General features: G+C 39.7%; 1 protein-coding gene across 6 annotated transcripts in view; it reads left to right on the top strand.

The window, feature by feature from the left end:
- The window catches only part of VAC14 (VAC14 component of PIKFYVE complex), a 525,003-nt gene that overhangs the window by 416,230 nt on the left and 88,474 nt on the right, over positions 1 to 20,299 (top strand). For all 6 annotated transcript variants that reach the window (XM_029609234.1, XM_029609230.1, XM_029609228.1 and 3 more), the window contains exon 19: positions 15,913 to 16,063. In XM_029609234.1, coding sequence (XP_029465094.1) covers positions 15,913 to 16,063 — 151 coding nt within the window. The remainder of the gene's footprint in view (positions 1 to 15,912; positions 16,064 to 20,299) is intronic.

The raw sequence follows: 20,299 nt of genomic DNA, 5'->3' as shown, positions 1-20,299 counted from the left end.
AGGATAAAGATCCTGAATGAGACTAAATGCACAATAGAATCTTTATGGGTAGAAATCCCTTGTGTGTTGGGGAAGAGTATAGCGATAGGAGTATTCTACCGTCCACCTAGCCAAGATGGTGAGACGGACAGTGAAATGGTAAGAGAGATTAGGGAAGCTAACCAAATTGGTGGTGCAGTAATAATGGGAGATTTCAATTACCCCAATATTGACTGGGTAAGTGAAACATCAGGACATGCTAGAGAGAGAAAGTTCCTGGATGGAATAAATGACAATTTTATGGAGTAATTGGTTCAGGAACTGATGAGAGAGGGAGCAATTTTTGATCTAATTCTCAGAGGAGCACAGGATTTGGTGAGAGAGGTAACAGTGGTGGGGCCCTTTGGCAATAGTGATCATAATATGATCAAATTTGAATTAATGACTGGAAGGGGAACAGTAAGTAAATCCATGGCTCTAGCACTAAACTTTCAAATAGAAAACTCTGAGAAAATGAGAAAAATAGTTTAAAAAAAACAAAACTGAAATTGCAGCTACAAAGGTAAAAAGTATACAATAGGCATGGACATTGTTAAAAAATTACATCCTAGAAGCACAATCCATATATATTCCACGCATTAAGAAAGGTGTAAGGAAGGTCAAATGATTGCCAGCATGGCTAAAAAGTGAGGTGAAAGAGGTTATTTTAGCCAAAAGATCTTCATTCAAAAATTGGAAGAAGGATCCATCAGAAGAAAATAGAATAAAGCATAAGCATTGGCAAGTTAAATGAATGACAAACCAGTCATTGAACACAGAACAAGCACAGACTCTTTCCATTGCAGTCAACAGGGAGCAGTATATAAAGTACAGAAATGAAACGACTCCATGGTACTCACGCAAAGTAGAGAGGCGCAAGCAGCGGTCATGCACTGTGAGAAAACTGTATTAAATGGAGCATACAAAGAAATTCCAGAACACAAACTCCACCACACCAGCATGCCCGACAAATAGCACATGAAAACATACTTGGAACCATACAAGGAGTCATGCTGGACAGAGACAGACAATAAAGGGAAATTCGCACAAGATGTTGTCCTACACCAACTACAGCTGATCCTCTGGGCCCTTCAGGAACCCTGGGACCCCAGGAGTCAACAAATTGACCCTCCTGGAAACATGGAGGAGGTGTGCCCTGCTTTAACCTCCTGACCAATAGCAAGTTGTTCACAGGGTCCGGGTTAGTCTGCAAAACAGAGGCTTTTATATCACAGAGGCTACAAAAAGTGGCGACGGGGTGAAATTGTGCAGCTGGCCGCATCACAGCATTGTGTTTTTGCCAGGCCACACATTTTTGCAGCCATAGCTCCATGGAAAAGGTGTGTACTTATTCCCGCCATGCTTCCTGTGATGATGTGTAAAACATTATCGCCTGCAGCGCTGCTGGGACATAATTCTACCCACACTCCTTCCTTTCCCCTAATTTGCATAGTACCGCCGTGATGCAGCCGGTATCACATGCGGTAGGCCCTAATGCACATGATAAGGCCATATCGCGGTTTGATGAATGACCCTGTTAGTTAGCAGCCAGAAGAAATAAATCCTATCAACATGTTGTTTGAATTACCTGAAAGCTTCTCTCACCCTGGTAACACCAATAATCTTGAATCTAACTAATTTCGGATGCTTCTGTTTTGTCCTTGGCAACCTATGATTTCAGCACTATGATGTGTTCACAGTATGGATACATGTGACAAACCTTTTCAGTTGAAAAGAAAAAAGTAGAACTAGGGGGTCACATAATGAAACTCCGGAGAGGATGACTCAGAACCAACATCAGGAAATATTTCAGCACGAAGAGGGTGGTGGATGCCTTGAATGCCCTTCTGGAGGAGGTGGTCAAAAATGGTGAAAGATTTCAAAGGGGCATGGGATAAACACTGTGGATCCCTAAAGGCTAGAGGATGAACTTGCTGGTGTGGCGGTTACTACCCTTAACCAATAAGCCTTCATACTGTTGATGCAACTCCATTATTGCTCTCTTTTTGCTTTTATGACGGGGGAAAGAGGAAAAGGGGAATTAGATTCAGACAGCAACCAACAAGGACATTGGATTTTAAGGTCTGGGAAAACAAATAAGCATGGGGGTAATTTGCTGGTGTGGCAGTTACTATCCTTAACCAAAAAGCCTGATACTTTGCAACTCTAACATTGTTCTCTGCTTCAACGGCAAGAGGTAACAGGGAATTGGACTCAGACAGCAACCAACAAGGGCCCTGACTTTGACGGTTTGGGAAACTAAGTAAGGGGTTGACTTGTACGGCGCAGCAGATGCTACCATAAGCTTGTTGGGCAGACTGGATGGACCATTTGGTCCTTTTCTGCCATCATTTTCTATGTTTCTATGTAACCACAATGACTGTTCGGAAATTAGAGAATATATAAAGGATTGTCAATCTAGAATTTTTTTGTTTTGAAAATCAATCTCAAAACTTTATATTAACAAGGAAACTCTTTAAAAAAAAAAAAAAGTGTAAAGGTATTTTTAATGCAACAGTTTTTAAAGTAAAAAGAAGTGTATCATGCCTTTGGCTGTACATTAAATGGCATTGCTCTAACTTGAGCTGCACTCCATAGATGACTATCATTTACCCTCTTTTCAAACAATTTTTGCTGAAACAATTTGTGCAAATGTGCCTCTGATTTCAACTGGAGATTGATCTGCATCCAAAACTTTTTTTAATTTATAATATTCAAACCTCATACTCACAAATAGCAGTCAAATCATTTCTTTAGTATTCCCTAATATTGTTCAGTCTCAAATTGCAATATTTAGCAGTGTTCTCAATATCAAACCACAGTCCAACATTGGCTGCTGCTGTTTCGACGGAAACCTGTCTCAGGGAACCCCAGGTTTTAACCAAATGATTGCTTCTCTACAGTAGACTGCTTTCTCAATCAACCAACAGTCAGATCTTCTGCAATTTCAAATTTCTTTTAAAATGGAGTCAAAACAGTGACTCCTATTTGAACCCCTATTACAGTAAGGTCACGTCCTGTCTGTCTCCCAGGGAACTCTATGTACTTCTCTAAGCAACATCAAAATGTCATATCCATGATCGCCTATACAGAGGCGAGAAACAAGATTTTAACAAATTCTTACAATAATCACAGAAATACTGACAAACCTGTATCTACGTTCAAACTAATCAGTTCCACAAATTATAAACAAAAGATCCAGCGTTGTCTTAGTTGTAGCAATTACTTCGCTGAATTATCTTCCTGTCCAATATTATTATATTTGGGTGTAAGGAACCTCTGGATTCCTTCCCAGAAAGAATGTAGTATCTAGCTGGGAAGGTTCCGAGAAATTTAGTGAAGAAAGGTTTGGGTTTGATTCCCCCATGTGGGAGCTGCAGATGGTATGCTCTATCAGTATATAAACCCCTGCCACCATCTTAGGGTGTGGATTCTTAGTTGGATTTCAATTAGACTTCAGTGAATTTGCTTTATGCATTTATGTTGGATTTTCCTGATTTGCCCTCCTTGAGTCAATCATTTGACCTAGTTTGGCTTATTTACTCTTTTGAGCCACTTTTGCAAATCTTCTCTGTGAGCCTTGGTACTCCTTCACAGACGATTTGAGGAGTCCCTGTGTAAGGTTAAATCAGGAATAGGGAAGATTCTGCTGCTCTTTCTCTCACCTCCAGTGGATAGATCAGTCAGTGAGGAGTTTCAACTCTGAGTTTTTACTTCAATAACTATCCTTTCATTTTGGGAGACAAGGACGTTTTTCCATCCTTCCTGACTTATTTTTTACCCTTTCTGAGTCTATTTTTGTTTCTTTTGAAATTGGGTACCTTGGTAGCAGGGAATCAGTCTCCAATCCATTGAGAGGGTGTCTTTCAACTAGGAAAAGCCTGAGGAGCACAGTTGCTGGGAGAGGAATGAATTCCTGTCCATTACCAGAGGAAAGGAGTTGAAGGTATTGTTCAAAAATTCTTTTTTTCTGCCGACTCAAGTGTGCTGCACTTGAGAAGAGAGTGCCCACTGGTGCTTTCAAGCAGGAGATCTAAGACATTTAAGAAGACTATAGGAAAGGCATGAGAATTAAGACTTGCTGTGTTTTGATTAGTACTTTGATACTGAAATCTGACCATTCTGCATTGGGAAGATTGAGATAAATTTGGGAGTTGGAAGAAGGATTATGCTTTCTTCAGTCAGAGTAATTGGAAGGAGAAGATCATCAATTGTTAAGAAATTGGCTTCTATAAATTCAAAGACTTAACTAGAAGAGTGAGGTCACAAATTTATTAGTTTATTTTTCATTATTGTTCATCAGCATTATTTAAATTTAAGTGCTGTAAGGAATCTTCAGTCAATTTATCAATTTATCAGTAAAGAAGTTGGAAACCACATTGTTTCACAGTGTGAGTTTTGCTGCTCTAGACTGTGGAAATTATTAATGTGGTTTACAGAGACTGGGAAAAGGGTTAATGCAAAAATGCCTTAAAGTTATGCTTACTCCCACAGGGAAGCCTTAGACCTCAGAAGTGAAAAACTAGCCATAGAAAATTGATTGTAAATAGGGTCTATTTTATTTTTATGTGCCTATGGGGACAGATCAGGATTCTTCCCTACCCAGGCATTACATGTGCAATCTCAAGAAAGCGTAATTCTGAAAAAGGTGCATGTTTTAAACAAGATTCTACTATAGGCACAGCTATAATTTTATTTTTAAGACAATTCTTATGTTCTATCAAACATATGCTCTCTGGCATGGGAGATCAAAATATATACCACATTAGTTGATCGGTAGTCTGTTATTGTTTTTAGTTTAATCTTAAAATGCAAAAAAAGGAACTATAACAGAAATCACATCTAAAAATAAAAGGGTACAAAGAACAAGGGCCGCAGGGAATGTCACCCATCAGAATCCATGTTGACACTTGAAGAAAAATCTGATCTTGTAACTATATCTTTTATATTTCTCCCCCCATGGAAGTCACTTTGTAGTTTGATATTAATTGAGAACACTGATAAATATTGCAATGCCAGATTGAATAAGATTGGGGATTATTGAAGAAATAATTTGACTGCTGCTTCCGAATATGAGATTTGAATATTACATATTTTTAAAAAATTCTTAGAAGCAGGTTAATCTCCACTTAAAATTAGAAATACATTTGCACAAATTCGGCCCAATTTTAAATGGGCCACATGCGTAAATTACGGAAGTTATACGTGTGGCCATGCCTTGTGCACGCTGCGCCCATTTTACAACAGGTCCGGCCACGCACATCACCTCCTTTACACGCAGAAGTGCCAGGCCCAAAGAAAGGGGTGGGCCGGAACAGCACCATTCAACTCTGTCCCGGGGATGCGGGCGCTGGCAGACGGCCGGCGCGTGAAGATTACTTCTGCTCCAGAGGGAGCAGTAAGTATGCAAAACAAATTGGGGTATAGTTAGAGTAGGTTTAGGGGCGGGAAGGAAGGTTAGGGAAGCTCCCTCCCAATCTGCTCCTTAATTGGAGCAGACTGGGAGGGAACTGGAGACCAGCCGATCACGTCACCACACATAGGTTTTAAAATTCTCTCTCCTGCGTGCGCGAGTTGTGGGCCAGTCACATATGCGCCGGCGCACGCATGTTATAAAATCTGTGCGTCCATATGCGCGCCAGGAACTGTGCACACATGGATGCGTGCTCGCGGGTCTTAAAATCAACTCCATTGTTTGAAAGAAATTTCTTGAAAAAAGGGTAAATGATAGACTTCTATGGAGTGCACCTCAAGTTAGAGCAAATGTAATTTACTGTGCTGCTAGTCAAAGGCATCTGATACCCTCATTTCTATTTTAAAATTGCTGAATTAAACAATCCTTCAAAAAAAATTTGTAGTTACTTTTCTTGATAACCTAAAAAAAAGTTTTGGGATTGGTTTTGAGAGCGGGTGTGTTTGTGTGTGATATGTATATTTATATATATATATATATATATGTGTGTATGTGTAGTACTGGTTTTCAAATTCTAAATTGACAATCCTTCATATAATGCTTTGAGTTTAAGGACTGAGTGGCTTGGTTTTTTATGTTTCAAAATCTTTATTCAACAAGAAGTGTAATTGTAAAATGAAAGACATTTGACGTTTTTACCTTATGTGTACAATCATAAGAATAAAGTCCAAAGTACTTAAACCATGAAATGTAATTTTTTTATTTCTTCAACCCAATATCTCCTTGTTTACATCTCCTCTCCCCTACTGATTTGATCCCAAAATCTCATATATTATCCTGGATGCCTTTACTCTTACCCATTCCAGATCCTAGAATCAAGTTAAGTAGGGTTGGTTTCATTCTTCTCCTGCTTCCCAACTCTCCCCTACCAACAGAGCCCCTTCCTCAACTAAATCCCAACTATTCATACCTACCCTCTCTCCATTACCAATCTGAGAGCTTGAAAGCCACTTCCAATTCTGAATCTTACTGGTAAAATTCCCATCATCATCTTATAAATTGTTCAAGTTCAAACTTCTAGAACATGACAAGACACTTTTATATAATTGTCCTATACTGCCAAAAAGTGTCTTTTGTATGAGAAAGTAATGTTAGATGACATAGATTTCATAAATATCTTATCATGTAATGAGTTTCTCCATTGCCAAAAAGAAGCCAAAGTATCTCACCTAAACGTCAATAAGATTGACTTTTTACCCAAAACGAAGGCCTTCCTAGCAAAAATGAATTCCCCTTTCTTTTTGAAGTAGCTAGGGAGATCTGGTCGAACAACACTAGTTCTGAAACACAAGGTATAGGATACCCCAGTATGTTGCAACATATTTCAAAACTTTTTCCCAGAATTTCAATATTAAGAACATGACCAAAAAGCATGTGTTATGGAGCCTTTCTCCAGTTGATACTTCAGACATGCCTCTGTGTGACACCTTAGCGATAAAGGCAGTTGCTTGAGAAATGTATGCCCTTTGCAAAAATTTAAATTGTAACTCTTGCAAATACATATTTGAAGATATACCCTTTACATTTTTAAAGCAAGTTTTCAGCGCACTCTGTGAAAGGGCAAAGTTGCTTTTCTGAGTCCATCTCTCCAAAATAAGAGCCATCGAGGTGCCATGGTCCAGCTTTTGTAATTCTTTGTGAATTTTGGACAGAGAGATTTTCTCCCATTCCACATGGAAAAAATGTTCAGTAATCAAGGTTCTATGTAAGAGAAGTCCTCTCTCTTCAGTGAGAAGACATAGTGGCTTAATTGGATGTAAGAGAAAAGATCAGCATCCCTTAAGCCAAATTGAGTTCTTAATTTTAAGTTGACATTTTATATCAGCGGCTGAAAAAGTATACACTAGGATGATTTGAAGGCATTTAATTTAATTTTTACTTTTCTTTTTAACCATTCTTTGATTATAGTGTTTCTGTTTCTTTATGATTAATTTTATATTAATTTTAGAGTTAACTTTTTGTGTAATTATTTTAAAGTTATTTATGAATTGAAATGTTTTCAGTTTTATTTTCTATTTTGTTGTTTCAACTATATTTTAATTAATTAATGTATTTATTTATTTAAAATCTTTTCTATACCGTCATTCAGTATATTACCGTCACAACGGTTTACATAGAGGCACATATAGTAAATTGTACATGTTTCTGTTCCTAATATTAGGGTGGTGCCTTATAAGTTCGGTAACATAGTTTCATAATAAAGTCTATATGTTCAGTGTTGTTTAATCTGTCCTGTGATTACAATAAAATACTTATTTATACATTTCAATTAAGGGTGTAGTAAACAAACCATGACGTACATACATATACTGTGCTAGTGCTGTATAAAGATTTTGTGTGTACAGCTTTCAGCGTTTCTCTCTTTCTCGCTCTCCTTGTAAAAAAGCTTCTTTAAAGAGCCATGTTTTTAAGCTCTTTTTGAAAGTCTTGAAGTCTCTCTGTAATCTTACCTCTGTGGGCATGGTGTTCCATAGTATCGGCCCGGCCAATGATAGTGCTCTTTCTCTGACTTGTGTTAGTTTTGCAGTTTTTACTGAGGGGATAGTTAGGAGGGCTTTGTTGGCAGATCTGAGGTTCCTGTGTGGGACATGGACTCGGAGAGCTGTGTTTAATCATTCCGCTTTCTCATCGTGGATTAGCTTATGTATAGTGCAAAGGGTTTTATATTTTATCCTGTGTTCAATTGGCAGCCAGTGTAGTTCAGCCAGTGTTGCAGTGATGTGATCTCTTTTTCTTTTTCCTGTTAAAATTCGTGCGGCTGAGTTTTGTAGAATTTGGAGTGGTCTTATTGTCGTGTATGGTAATCCTAATAGTAGGGCATTTCAGTAGTCAGTGCTGGCAAATATTAGCGCTTGTAGGACAGTTCGGAAGTTAGTTTGATTTAGTAACTGTTTAAGTTTTCTGAGGACCATTAGTTTGGCATATCCTTCTTTGACTTTTAATGATATGTGTTGTTTGAGGTTGAGTTCAGTGTCTATTATTACCCCGAGGTTCCGTACTTTCTCGGCTATTTCAATTTTCTGATTGTTCTTTAGTAGTATCGGAGATTGGATGACTGTTATGTTTTTTCATTCAAGATGGAGGAATTTGGTTTTTTCTATGTTAATGACTAGTTCCATTTGATTTACTCATGTAAACAGTTATGATTGACTGTTAGAATAACTGTATATAAAAGTTTCTAAATAGATAAAAAATAAAATCAAGACGAAAAGGATATCAAGCTCCCAGCATCTGCTAAGACATGCTATAATAATGTAATACCCTGTGTCTTCCAATAGCAAAAGTTATTCGATTGAGAACCAGGGGAGAAGTCCAGGTTTCCTTGAAAAAGTAATAGTGACAAGCATGTACTCAAAACTTTAGTCATGTTCATTAATTTCTGCCATGCTCATCTGACAGGAGATATCAGCACAGTATTTGAGTATCCTTTGGGCAGCTTGCTAGTGAATTCATGTAGCACATAGCATAAATCAAGAGGCTTTATTAGTGCTTTTTCCCCTTCTAAATAGACATAATTAGATCCACCATATAACCAGTCCCCCACTATCCATAATAGACTCGCTAAATTATACTTTCCCTTATCAGGGAAGCCAAGGTCTCCTTGAACCCAATCCTTTTTCAGCCTTTTAAATGCTATACAAAGTTTTCTTCCATTCTAAAGGAAACCAAATGGTCTAGGTGCTTTATATCTTTCTACTTTATTCTAATGGGTGGAGTTTGGGATTTATTTAATGTTTGGGTATTTGCAGTACTTGTGACTTGGATTGGCCACTGTTGGAGACTTGATGGACTCTTGGTCTGACCCAGTATGGCATGTTCTTATCTTATGTGTAATGTACAACCATTTCAGAAATAATGCTGTTGTGAATAAGTTTATATGGTCAACTAAGGATAAAAGTAATTTCCATTAGGTAACTAATTTCTCGTTTGAAATCAAAAGCAGTGGAGCAATATTTGAAATATATAACTGCTCCAAATCAATAGTGAATTCTAGCCCCAAATATTTGATTGCTCCGGGTGCCCTTTTTAAGGGAAACTCCCCCTCCCTATGATGCAGATTTGAGTCAGGGTGAGCCAGCATCTCAGACTTATCCATGTTGAGTTGAAATCCCAAGAATTCCCAAAAGATTCAAAAAGTATCCAAGTTTAAGCAGCAGTTTTTCTGGGCTCGTTAAAACTAACAAATCATCTGCAAACTCATTGTAGATCTGTGGGCCCAATGTACATTCCCTTAATTTCTTTCTTCAGTTTGATCGAGATTAATAAAAGTTATAAAGCTGAGAAATAATAACGGTGACAAAGAGCATCCCAGTCTCATGCCCCTGCCTATGGCAAAAGTTGCTGAGCTGACACCATTAACTGTTGTGGTCGCCAGGGGGTTGTTATATAGGAATTGTATCACTTTCTTAAAAAGGCCCTCCATCTTCATATGATCTAATAAACGAGATAGATATGTCCATTTCACTCTGTCAAATGCTTTTTTGGTATCAAAATTGACCACCATAAAGGGAGTATCACTTCTTTTACATAACATTATAGCTGTTATAAGCATTCAAACATTGCCCATAGCATATCTGTCCCTTATAAAATCCCTTGTCCCTTGGAAATAAACTTGGGCAGAATTAACGCTATTTGCCATTATTTTGGCAAGTGATTTTTGGTCAAAATTTAATGGTGAAATTGGGCGATATGCAGATTCCTGCATTGGGTCCTTTCCCAGCTTGGAAATAACTGTGATCAGTGCCATATTGGAACCACAGGGAAATTCTCCTGTTTCTATTAAGGTGGCATACATTTTACAAAGCATTAAAGCTGTCCAGCCCAAGCTCCCTCAACAGTTTAGCTTTGTGAATGCCCACCATTATTTCCTCTGTGCTTATTGTTCTATTTAGGAAATTTAACTGCTGTTCCTCAAAGGCCCTCACTTGAAAACTGCAAGAACTTCTAGCATTTAAACTTATCCAAACCTTCTGAGATATATAATTTTGCATAGATTCCTCAAATGTATTTTTATGTCGGCATTAGAATTTACCATTTTTCTCTTTTTTGTTTTTAAAGGAGGAATAAAGCAAGAGTCTGATGATGATTTTATTAAATGTGCCAGCAGTTTGCCCGCTTTATTGCTATATTTTGAATTTATAGTATAAAATACCTTTCTTAGAGCTAGATTCATCAAACTATCACATGCAATAGGAAGAGGGGCGTGTTTTATGGTAATAGCGCACATTGCAATAAATAGGCTATCTTAGCCCTTCGCATAGGTATTACCACAGAGTGTGATAATACCACAATTGTTGCAGTTCCTACCTACAACCAGTGGGAGGGGGAGAGAGAGAGCACCTAGCTTATAAGGTCCTTCTAGTAGTTAGGTATTTATATCTCTATAGGAGGCCCACCTAGTAACTCGAGGCAAGGTTTAGGTAGTAGTGTAGAGGTTAGGGGACCACTTTGACATGCAGAGTGAGACATATGAACAGAACAGTACACTTTTGTGAAGATTTGATGACCTTCGGAGTGAGGAAACTCACACAAAGATGAGATTTGTACAGAGTTCTCTCAACCTAGCTTGATGGACTCTCAATCTGGGTAACAGCCCACTTTGACAGATATCCCGCCCCAAACTCCTCCCCCTGTCCCAAATTAGCATCGCACCATGCGTTATGAACATAAGAACATAAGAAAATGCCATACTGGGTCAGACCAAGGGTCCATCAAGCCCAGCATCCTGTTTCCAACAGTGGCCAATCCAGGCCATAAGAACCTGGCAAGTACCCAAAAACTAAGTCTATTCCATGTAACCATTGCTAATGGCAGTGGCTATTCTCTAAGTGAACTTAATAGCGGGTAATGGACTTCTCCTCCAAGAACTTATCCAATCCTTTTTTAAACACAGCTATACTAACTGCACGAACCACATTCTCTGGCAACAAATTCCAGAGTTTAATTGTGCGTTGAGTAAAAAAGAACTTTCTCCGATTAGTTCTAAATGTGCCCCATGCTAACTTCATGGAGTGTCCCCTAGTCTTTCTACTATCCGAAAGAGTAAATAACCGATTCACATCTACCCGTTCTAGACCTCTCATGATTTTAAACACCTCTATCATATCCCCCCTCAGTCGTCTCTTCTCCAAGCTGAAAAGTCCTAACCTCTTTAGTCTTTCCTCATAGGGGAGTTGTTCCATTCCCCTTATCATTTTGGTAGCCCTTCTCTGTACCTTCTCCATCGCAATTATATCTTTTTTGAGATGCGGCGACCAGAATTGTACACAGTATTCAAGGTGCGGTCTCACCATGGAGCGATACAGAGGCATTATGACATTTTCCGTTTTATTCATCATTCCTTTTCTAATAATTCCCAACATTCTGTTTGCTTTTTTGACTGCCGCAGCACACTGAACCGACGATTTCAATGTGTTATCCACTATGACACCTAGATCTCTTTCTTGGGTTGTAGCACCTAATATGGAACCCAACATCGTGTAATTATAGCATGGCTTATTTTTCCCTATATGCATCACCTTGCACTTATCCACATTAAATTTCATCTGCCATTTGGATGCCCAATTTTCCAGTCTCACAAGGTCTTCCTGCAATTTATCACAATCTGCTTGTGATTTAACTACTCTGAACAATTTTGTGTCATCTGCAAATTTTATTATCTCACTCGTATTTCTTTCCAGATCATTTATAAATATATTGAACAGTAAGGGTCCCAATACAGATCCCTGAGGCACTCCACTGTCCACTCCCTTCCACTGAGAAAATTGCCCATTTAATCCTACTCTCTGTTTCCTGTCTTTTAGCCAGTTTGCAATCCACGAAAGGACATCGCCACCTATCCCATGACTTTTTACTTTTCCTAGAAGCCTCTCATGAGGAACTTTGTCAAACGCCTTCTGAAAATCCAAGTATACTATATCTACCGGTTCACCTTTATCCACATGTTTATTAACTCCTTCAAAAAAGTGAAGCAGATTTGTGAGGCAAGACTTGCCCTGGGTAAAGCCATGCTGACTTTGTTCCATTAAACCATGTCTTTCTATATGTTCTGTGATTTTGATGTTTAGAACACTTTCCACTATTTTTCCTGGCACTGAAGTCAGGCTAACCGGTCTGTAGTTTCCCGGATCGCCCCTGGAGCCCTTTTTAAATATTGGGGTTACATTTGCTATCCTCCAGTCTTCAGGTACAATGGATGATTTTAATGATAAGTTACAAATTTTTACTAATAGGTCTGAAATTTCATTTTTTAGTTCCTTCAGAACTCTGGGGTGTATACCATCCGGTCCAGGTGATTTACTACTCTTCAGTTTGTGCTTTTCGCATGCGTTAAGGCATTTTTCGCATGCGAAAAGGCCATAACGCGAGTTGGAAAAAAACCCCCTTGGTTCTTTGGGGTAGAAGTGATTTCAATGCTCCTTGTACTAACAAATAAGCCTCTCTATTTGCCACCATTTTTGCATTAGCCAGTGATTTTTTTTGTTTGTGTAATTGGTGTAATTGGTCTTCCAATGCCAACACTTGCTTATCCATATCCTTTCTGTGTTTTATGATGAAGGATATTTTATCTCCTCATATAAAGGCCTTGGCCATATGCCAAAACAAAATCAGATTGTCCAGGTGTGCAGCATTATTTTTAGCATAATCTGCTCATTTTACTTTTAAATATTCTTGAAAATGAGGTTCTGTGGCCAGATAATATGGGCATCTCCAAGATATGCCAGAAAGTCCTTTCCCTATCACACCTAAATGTCACTCATGTCGGGGCATGATCAGAGATCTTTATCTCTCCAATCCCTGATTCTTCAGTCCTTGAGAATTCACTCATGGAGGTCAATATATAATCTGTTCTAGAGAATGTCGCATGTGCTTTTGACAGGTGGGTATAATCTTTCTCCTCCAGGTGTAATGCTCTCCAGAAATCTAACAGATGTAATTCGGAGTCCAAAAATTAAATACCTCTCCCCCTATGTATTTTATCCCCTTTGGAAGGATGGAATTTGTCTAGATCCGGGTCTCGAACTAAATTGTAATACCTGATCAAGCACTATTCTGTTAGGGATCAGATGTTTAACTACTTCTTTGAAAAAGGAATGTTTGTAATTGTTCGGGGCATATACATTACAAAATACCACTGACTTCCTATGTAGCTCTGTCAACAATATCACATAAAGCTCTTTAGGATCATTAATCTCTTGTTTTATCACCAAGGGTAGATTTTTCTGGATAAGGATTTCCACCCCAGCCATTTTGTTAGTAGCTGAAGCAAATCTAGCCTCTCCTACCCACCATCTTTTGAGTTTCTTACGTTCGCTATCATTTAAATGTATTTCTTGTAAAAACACAATGTCTGCAGACATTTTTTTCAAGGCAGAAAGAATCTTCATTCTCTTAATAGGTGTATTAATTCTACACACACTCCATGATATTATTTTCACAGTTGTTTTACTCATTAATATTCCTGTGAGTGATAAGTAGCTGCTTATTATCCCTTAACCAGCAAGAGGCTTCCCAGCTGAGACTCCAACTCTCCTGTGGGTCTGTTTTTCTGTAATTATCATCCCAGAATAAACTAGTCATAGTCTCCTTTCTAAACTTATTCCCTCCCTCCCATAATTCCCCCATCCCCTTTCCCTCCCCCTCCCAGCTCCACCATCAGCCATCAATTTAGATTAGATCACGTCTCAGCACATATACCCCCTTCCTTCCTAAACTTTATCCAATCCTACCAGGCTCAGTAACCAATATAGAACTTTAATCTAGCATCTTTAAGCAAATGTCTAAAGTATTTATACAAGTACATGTTTTAATAATCAAACCACTTTAACATCAGTGAAGGGAACTGTCGGGTGTCACTGAATAACGTGAGACCAGAAGAAATCACTGTTCTGTTCTCTAGGCAGATCAGGCTACAAAACAAAAAATAAAAGTAAAGTGAAACTTTTGTATTGACTGGACTGCACCATACATTAATTGGCCTCTGTTTTTCAACCAGAGGTACAAGCTCAAGTTCCTCAAAGAAGAAGCAACAGTCATAAAAAAAGACTCTGCAACATCCAGCTTTTTCTGTGGTTCCATGCTGGAAACTGCCATACCCGATTGGATAATCAACCACCTGCAACTGATATCAACTTAATGCACTGGTTCCAAGGCCATGTCATTTTTCACCTCTAGCTCTTCCACCAGCTTTTAGCCACCCCGACCAACCAGATCCATTTCACTCCCTCAGGTAGAGTAAATTTGAGCTTAGCCAGATACAGTAATGCAAACTGCACACCAAGTGCATGCAATTGAAAACACGCCAAGGTAAATTCCCTCCTCACACCAATAGATGGGTGGAAAAGTCCTGAAATATCAGGATGCTATTATTGTTACTGCATAGCTTTTTCCCAGATCTCACTGCCTGAAGTATCTCCGCTTTATGTGAAAAGTCCAAGATTCTAGCAATCACTACTCTTAGCTTGTCCGTCCTATCCTTCCAGGCTCCAAAACGATGTGAATGCTTAATGCGTAATGGGCCACATGCAGATGTTAGGCCTAGTTCCTGCACCAGCCATGATTCCAGAGATTGAGGCAGATCTTTGTCTCCAACTGACTCTGATATTCCAAGAAATCACAAGTTATTGTGGCAAGATCTGTTTTGTAGATCTTCAAGCAGCTCCTCCTGTTTTTCCACTACTACTTTCAGTTCAGTTAGCTCATCTCGTGAGCTATGGATAGAGTCTTGATTATCTGACACCCGTTGTTCTAGCTCAGTGAACATCATTTCATATGCTGTTATCTTTTTGGTAACTTCCTCTGTCTTGTCCACAGCTTTTTTTAAACTCCGGCTTAAAGGCATCTACAACAGCAGCTTTTAGTTCTTCTATCACCATGGCAGCATGTTCCGGAGTCTGACTGTCCGCCATGTTCCCGTCCCCTGGTTTTGCCTTTTTTTTTTTTTTGTCTTTTTTGGCCAGTCTAGCCGACATGCTGTTCAGATGTGCGCCCAATGCAACTACTCTCGCTTTTTTGCTGGTTTTGGAGTAATATTAATCCCGGATGGAAGTGAGTAGAATGGGTGGGGGTTCAGAGTAAAGTGAGTCATATCTTGCTGCACTCACTGTACCACATGATCTCTCTGGTTTTTTAATATATAAAAAAATTAGTAAAGGCATCTTTTTTTTTTTTTTTTTTAATGAATTAAAAATAAAAATGTCAAACTCTCTCACATGATAAAATGAATTATAAATATCCTAGTATTATTGTAGAATCTAAAGATGCCACAAATGCCACTGCTAAAAACATTAGAGATTAAGCTATATTCAAAATAAACGTTTTCCTTGCCATGCTTATGGAAAAAGTAAGATCTCATTGAGAGATACATTACCATTTTCTGTCCTCCCAGTTCATCTTTTGTTTGTTGATGTTTATTTCTTTAGATTTGCGATTGCAGTTGTTGGATGTGGAAAATAACCCATACCTAATCAAGGCATTGTATGGACTGCTGATGCTTCTACCCCAGAGCAGTGCCTTCCAGCTGCTGTCCCACCGGCTGCAATGTGTGCCCAACCCTGAGCTCATGCGCAGGCCGTAAGTACTGATATGAAACATTTGGGTAGGTTCCGTCCCATATGGGAAACTTATAAATAAACTGAACAACCTAGGGTAGGCCACAAGATGCGGACTGAACTAGAAGCTGGTTGAGTGACAGACAGTAGAGGGTAGTGGTAAATGCAAATTATTCTGAGGAGAAAAAAGTGATTAATGAAGTGCCTCAGGGATCATTCTTGGGGCTGGTTATTGAACAGGACCAAGGGATTAGGAGCAAAAAATGGACTTTTTGTAGATAATGCTAAAATTTGCAACATAGTGGGCACACCTGGAGGAGTAGAAGGAATGAGAAGTGATTTAAAGGATGCTTGAAGAGAAGCTAACTGTTTGGCAGCTAAGTTTCAATACAAAAAAAAAAAAAAAGCACAGTTATGCAGATTAGGTGCAAAAATCTAAAGGGGTGATGCATGATAAAGAGTGAGATGCTGATGTCCACAAATCAGGAAAGAGACCTTAGGATGATTATATCTGATGGTTTCAAGGTAGGAAAACAATGGGGGGCGGGGGGGTGCTGTTGAGGGTTGATGAAAGCAGACGCCTGTTGGTGAGGCTTCGTTAGCCTGAGAACTAATTCCTCAGTATTACCCCCGAAAACCCAGTAAATAAGCCTTTAGAGCTCAGGTGACGGTGTCGGAGACCATTAGGCATTGAAAGGGTTAGAAAAATATCCCAAGTGTTTCCACAGGCACGGTAAATAAAGGGAGGTAATGGCCACCAGACAAGTGCGCAGTAATTTAGACCAGCCTACAACAAATTTCTATCGAGAAGCAGGAGATACTGCGGCCATGTGTGAAAGCAGCAAAGAAGGGGTACATGGTGGTGAGAGCATGGTATGAATAGCGAACATAACATGATGGAAAAAAATTGAATTGAAATCTGGGAGTTGCAGGCAGAAATGACTCAGGATATGGCATCAATGAAAGTATTGAAGGCAGAGCTCAAGGCACAAATCAAGTCGGTGGGCCTCAGGGTGGAGAAACTTTAAAACCGGGTATCTGCGGTTGAGGACTGGGAATCCAGGGCTGCTAACTCACAGCTCTTAAGAAACAGGTTGAGTTTCTAGAAGAAAAGGTGGTGGACTTAGAAGATAAGTCTCGCTAATGCAGTGTTCACGTGGTGGGAATTCCTGAATGTAAAGAGGGCTGCGAGGTGTGGAAGTAACTAGAAAAATTCTTAAATGAGCTACTTGCCCCAGGAGAGAGCAGTCTGCCGCTGTCTGTGGACGTGCATTTACAATCAAATTTCATGGTTACCCATGGGTAACCATGTGAAAGGAATGGGTGTTATGTAAGGCACTGTAACTCAGTTCGCTCACATATCAGGGTAATCGAGTGGCAATCTTCCCTAATTACAGAGGGGCAACATAAAAGAAAAGAGCGGAGTTTGCATACATGAACAAAGCCTTACACAATCGGCAGATGCAGTTCTGGCTCATATATCCGGCAAAGTTGCTGATTTGGTTGGAGGGTGCATGGAGTGCTGCAACAGCCTTCCTAGAAAGAGAGAGCAGAAATGGTGCGGCCTCACTTCCAGCAGAAAATGGTGGCAGCAGGGAAGCAAGGAAAAAGTGAGCACCGAGAGCAGATGTTGAAAGATCAGCCAGGAACATCCCACTCCAATGCTAGTAGCAGAGGAAGTCCCCATAGAAGGCTCCCAGCCCTTAGTAGTGCGCAAAAGTGCCCTAATTTGTTGGCGAGCATGGGCTCACTGAGGGAGAAGCTAAGCAAAACCTGTTGGGTGGACAAGGGAGCAACAATGAGTGCTGCAGGGAAGGCCAGTAAGAGTGATCAGTCAGAAGAAAGAAATGAGTGGAGTGGTGAGAAGTGAGATGTGGGCTCCAGGGGGAAATGACTGCTTCTACAATCGATTGGAAATTACAAAAGACACTGACTGAAAGGGCTTTTGAAGAGTACAGAGCCCTAAGGCACATGTTCTCAAAAGGTTTTTAGAGCTCTTAAGCACATTAGGAAGGAACTCCAGCAGATACAAATAAAGGATATAGAGAGGTCATTACAATTTGCTCGCCAGAGAATGTATGGACGTGGGAATAAGACCAGAGCGTTGTCGGCAAGAGCCATAAGAAAGAGAAAGTCCAAGTCGTTAATTGGCAGTGTTTGAACATCAGCTGGGGAAATCACGAATCAACTGCAGTCCATAAATGATACATTTAAGGAATTTTATACAACACTATATGGCAATAATGCAGAAAGCCAGTTGGATGGGATAGAAGAATATCTGAGGGGGGTGGAAATGCCGCAACTCACTGAAAGGCAGATAGACAGATTGAAAGACCCCGTCATCCTGGGTGAGATATATAAAGCAATTATGGGATTACCCAAAGGAAAAAGCCCCAGACCAGATAGATTTCATATAAATTTTTTCAAAAAATTTTGGTTTGAACTGGTCCCAGGATTGAAAGAAGCATACAAGTGTTTGCAGAGCAGTCCAGATATGGCTCATTATATGTCTGATGCGATCATTGTGCTATTTCACAAATAGGGTCAAGATGGGTTAGGCCCAGGATCCTATCACCCTATCTTCCTACTCAACTCAGACATTAAGATTCTGGTGAAACTCTTACAGATGAGGTTAGAAGGCATCATGCCAGACCTAGTAAAAGATGATCAAACGGGATTCATAAAAGATGTCTTTCGTCAACAAATACTAGGAAGCTCAATATCATTGCCTTGGCTAAGCAAGGACATCCGACGGGCTTGATTATGGCTTTGGACGGTGAAAAGGCATTCAGTCGCCTCCAATGACCTTTTTTATTTAAGGTATTGGAAAAGGTGGATTTGCTGGTGGAGTTCAGGGCATGGATTAAGGTATAATATGCACATCCTAGGGCCTAAGTGCTGACGAATGGATACTGTTCGGATTTTTTTCCCATAGCTAGGGGCACAAGATAAGGGTGTCCCCTCTCTCCCTTGCTATCCAACCTAGCGATAGAAATACTGGCACAGAAGGTAAGGAGCAATCCAGAAGTGACAGGACTTCAGGTTGAAGGTGTAAAACATAAGGGAGGAGGAATAGCCTAGTGGTTAGAGCAGTGGACTATGAACCAGGAGACCAGGGTTCAAGTCCTGCTGTCACTCCTTGTGACCTTGGGCAAGTCACTTTACCCTCCATTGCCTCAGGTACAAAAACTTAGATTGTAAGCCCTCTGGGGATAGAGAAATACCTACAGTACCTGAATGTAAACCAGTGTGATATCTTGATTGAGATCAAATGTCAGTATATAAAATTAATAAATAAATAAAAATGTAATATCCCTTTATGCGGAGGATGTTTTCTTTTTCTTGACAAACCCAGGAGTATCTGGGCCAAAATTACTGACAATATTGTAGAGTAGGATAAAAATGAATCATGTTACATCAGAAATATTCCCCTTGGGTTCACTGGAGGAAAGGGAGATACCAAGGTGTTTCTGCCTGTAAGAAGGCGTTAGAGGGCGTTCAGTATCTGGGCATATGGGTTCTGCATAAAGTGGTAGATTATATATAGACTTAATTATACACCGGTTATCAACAAAATTAAAAGGGACCTGGAGGGATGAGATAATCACTTTTTCTCTTGGGTGGGCAGGATCAATGTCCTGAATATGAATATACTGCCCAGGTTAATGTATTTGTTCTAGCATATCGCTTGGTATTTACCGGACCGGTTTTTCACAATGCTAAATGGAATCATGAACAAATTTATTTGGCTTCAGAAGCCAGCATGTATAAAACTGCGTACTCTGTGGCGGCCAAAAGAGGCGGGAGGAATGGTTCTCCCAGATCTATAGAGTTATTGGGCATGTGGTCTTACGAGGGCTATGGTTTGGCTTCACAGAGAGCAAACAGTGCCCTGGTACCCTTTAGGAATTAAATGGGGAGGGGGGGGAATTGGACCTGCTGATGTTATTGTTACAGCTGGAGTTGATAATTGGAAGAAGGAAAGCGGGAGGAGCAAGTATGCACATTACACATACTCTGTAAATCTGTAAGGCCATGGGTAAACAGTTGGGATGGCTTGTACAATCACTTTCGGTATTAACACCATTACCCGGTAATCTCAGATTAGCAACATCAGTGATGTACAGAGATGCAGTTGAAAGGCAGAAAGAGGGATTCAAATTTTGGGGGCAATTATGGGAAGAGTATAGTACACGACTAAAATCCTTTCAGGATCTGAGAGGAATATGAGGTAGAGAGGGAATCTGAAGTATTTTAT

This window comes from Rhinatrema bivittatum, chromosome 7 (genome assembly GCF_901001135.1).
Source record: "Rhinatrema bivittatum chromosome 7, aRhiBiv1.1, whole genome shotgun sequence".
NCBI lineage: Eukaryota > Metazoa > Chordata > Amphibia > Gymnophiona > Rhinatrematidae > Rhinatrema > Rhinatrema bivittatum.
Note: the sequence above shows the minus strand (reverse complement) of the source record. Positions and strands in the feature narration are given on the sequence as shown.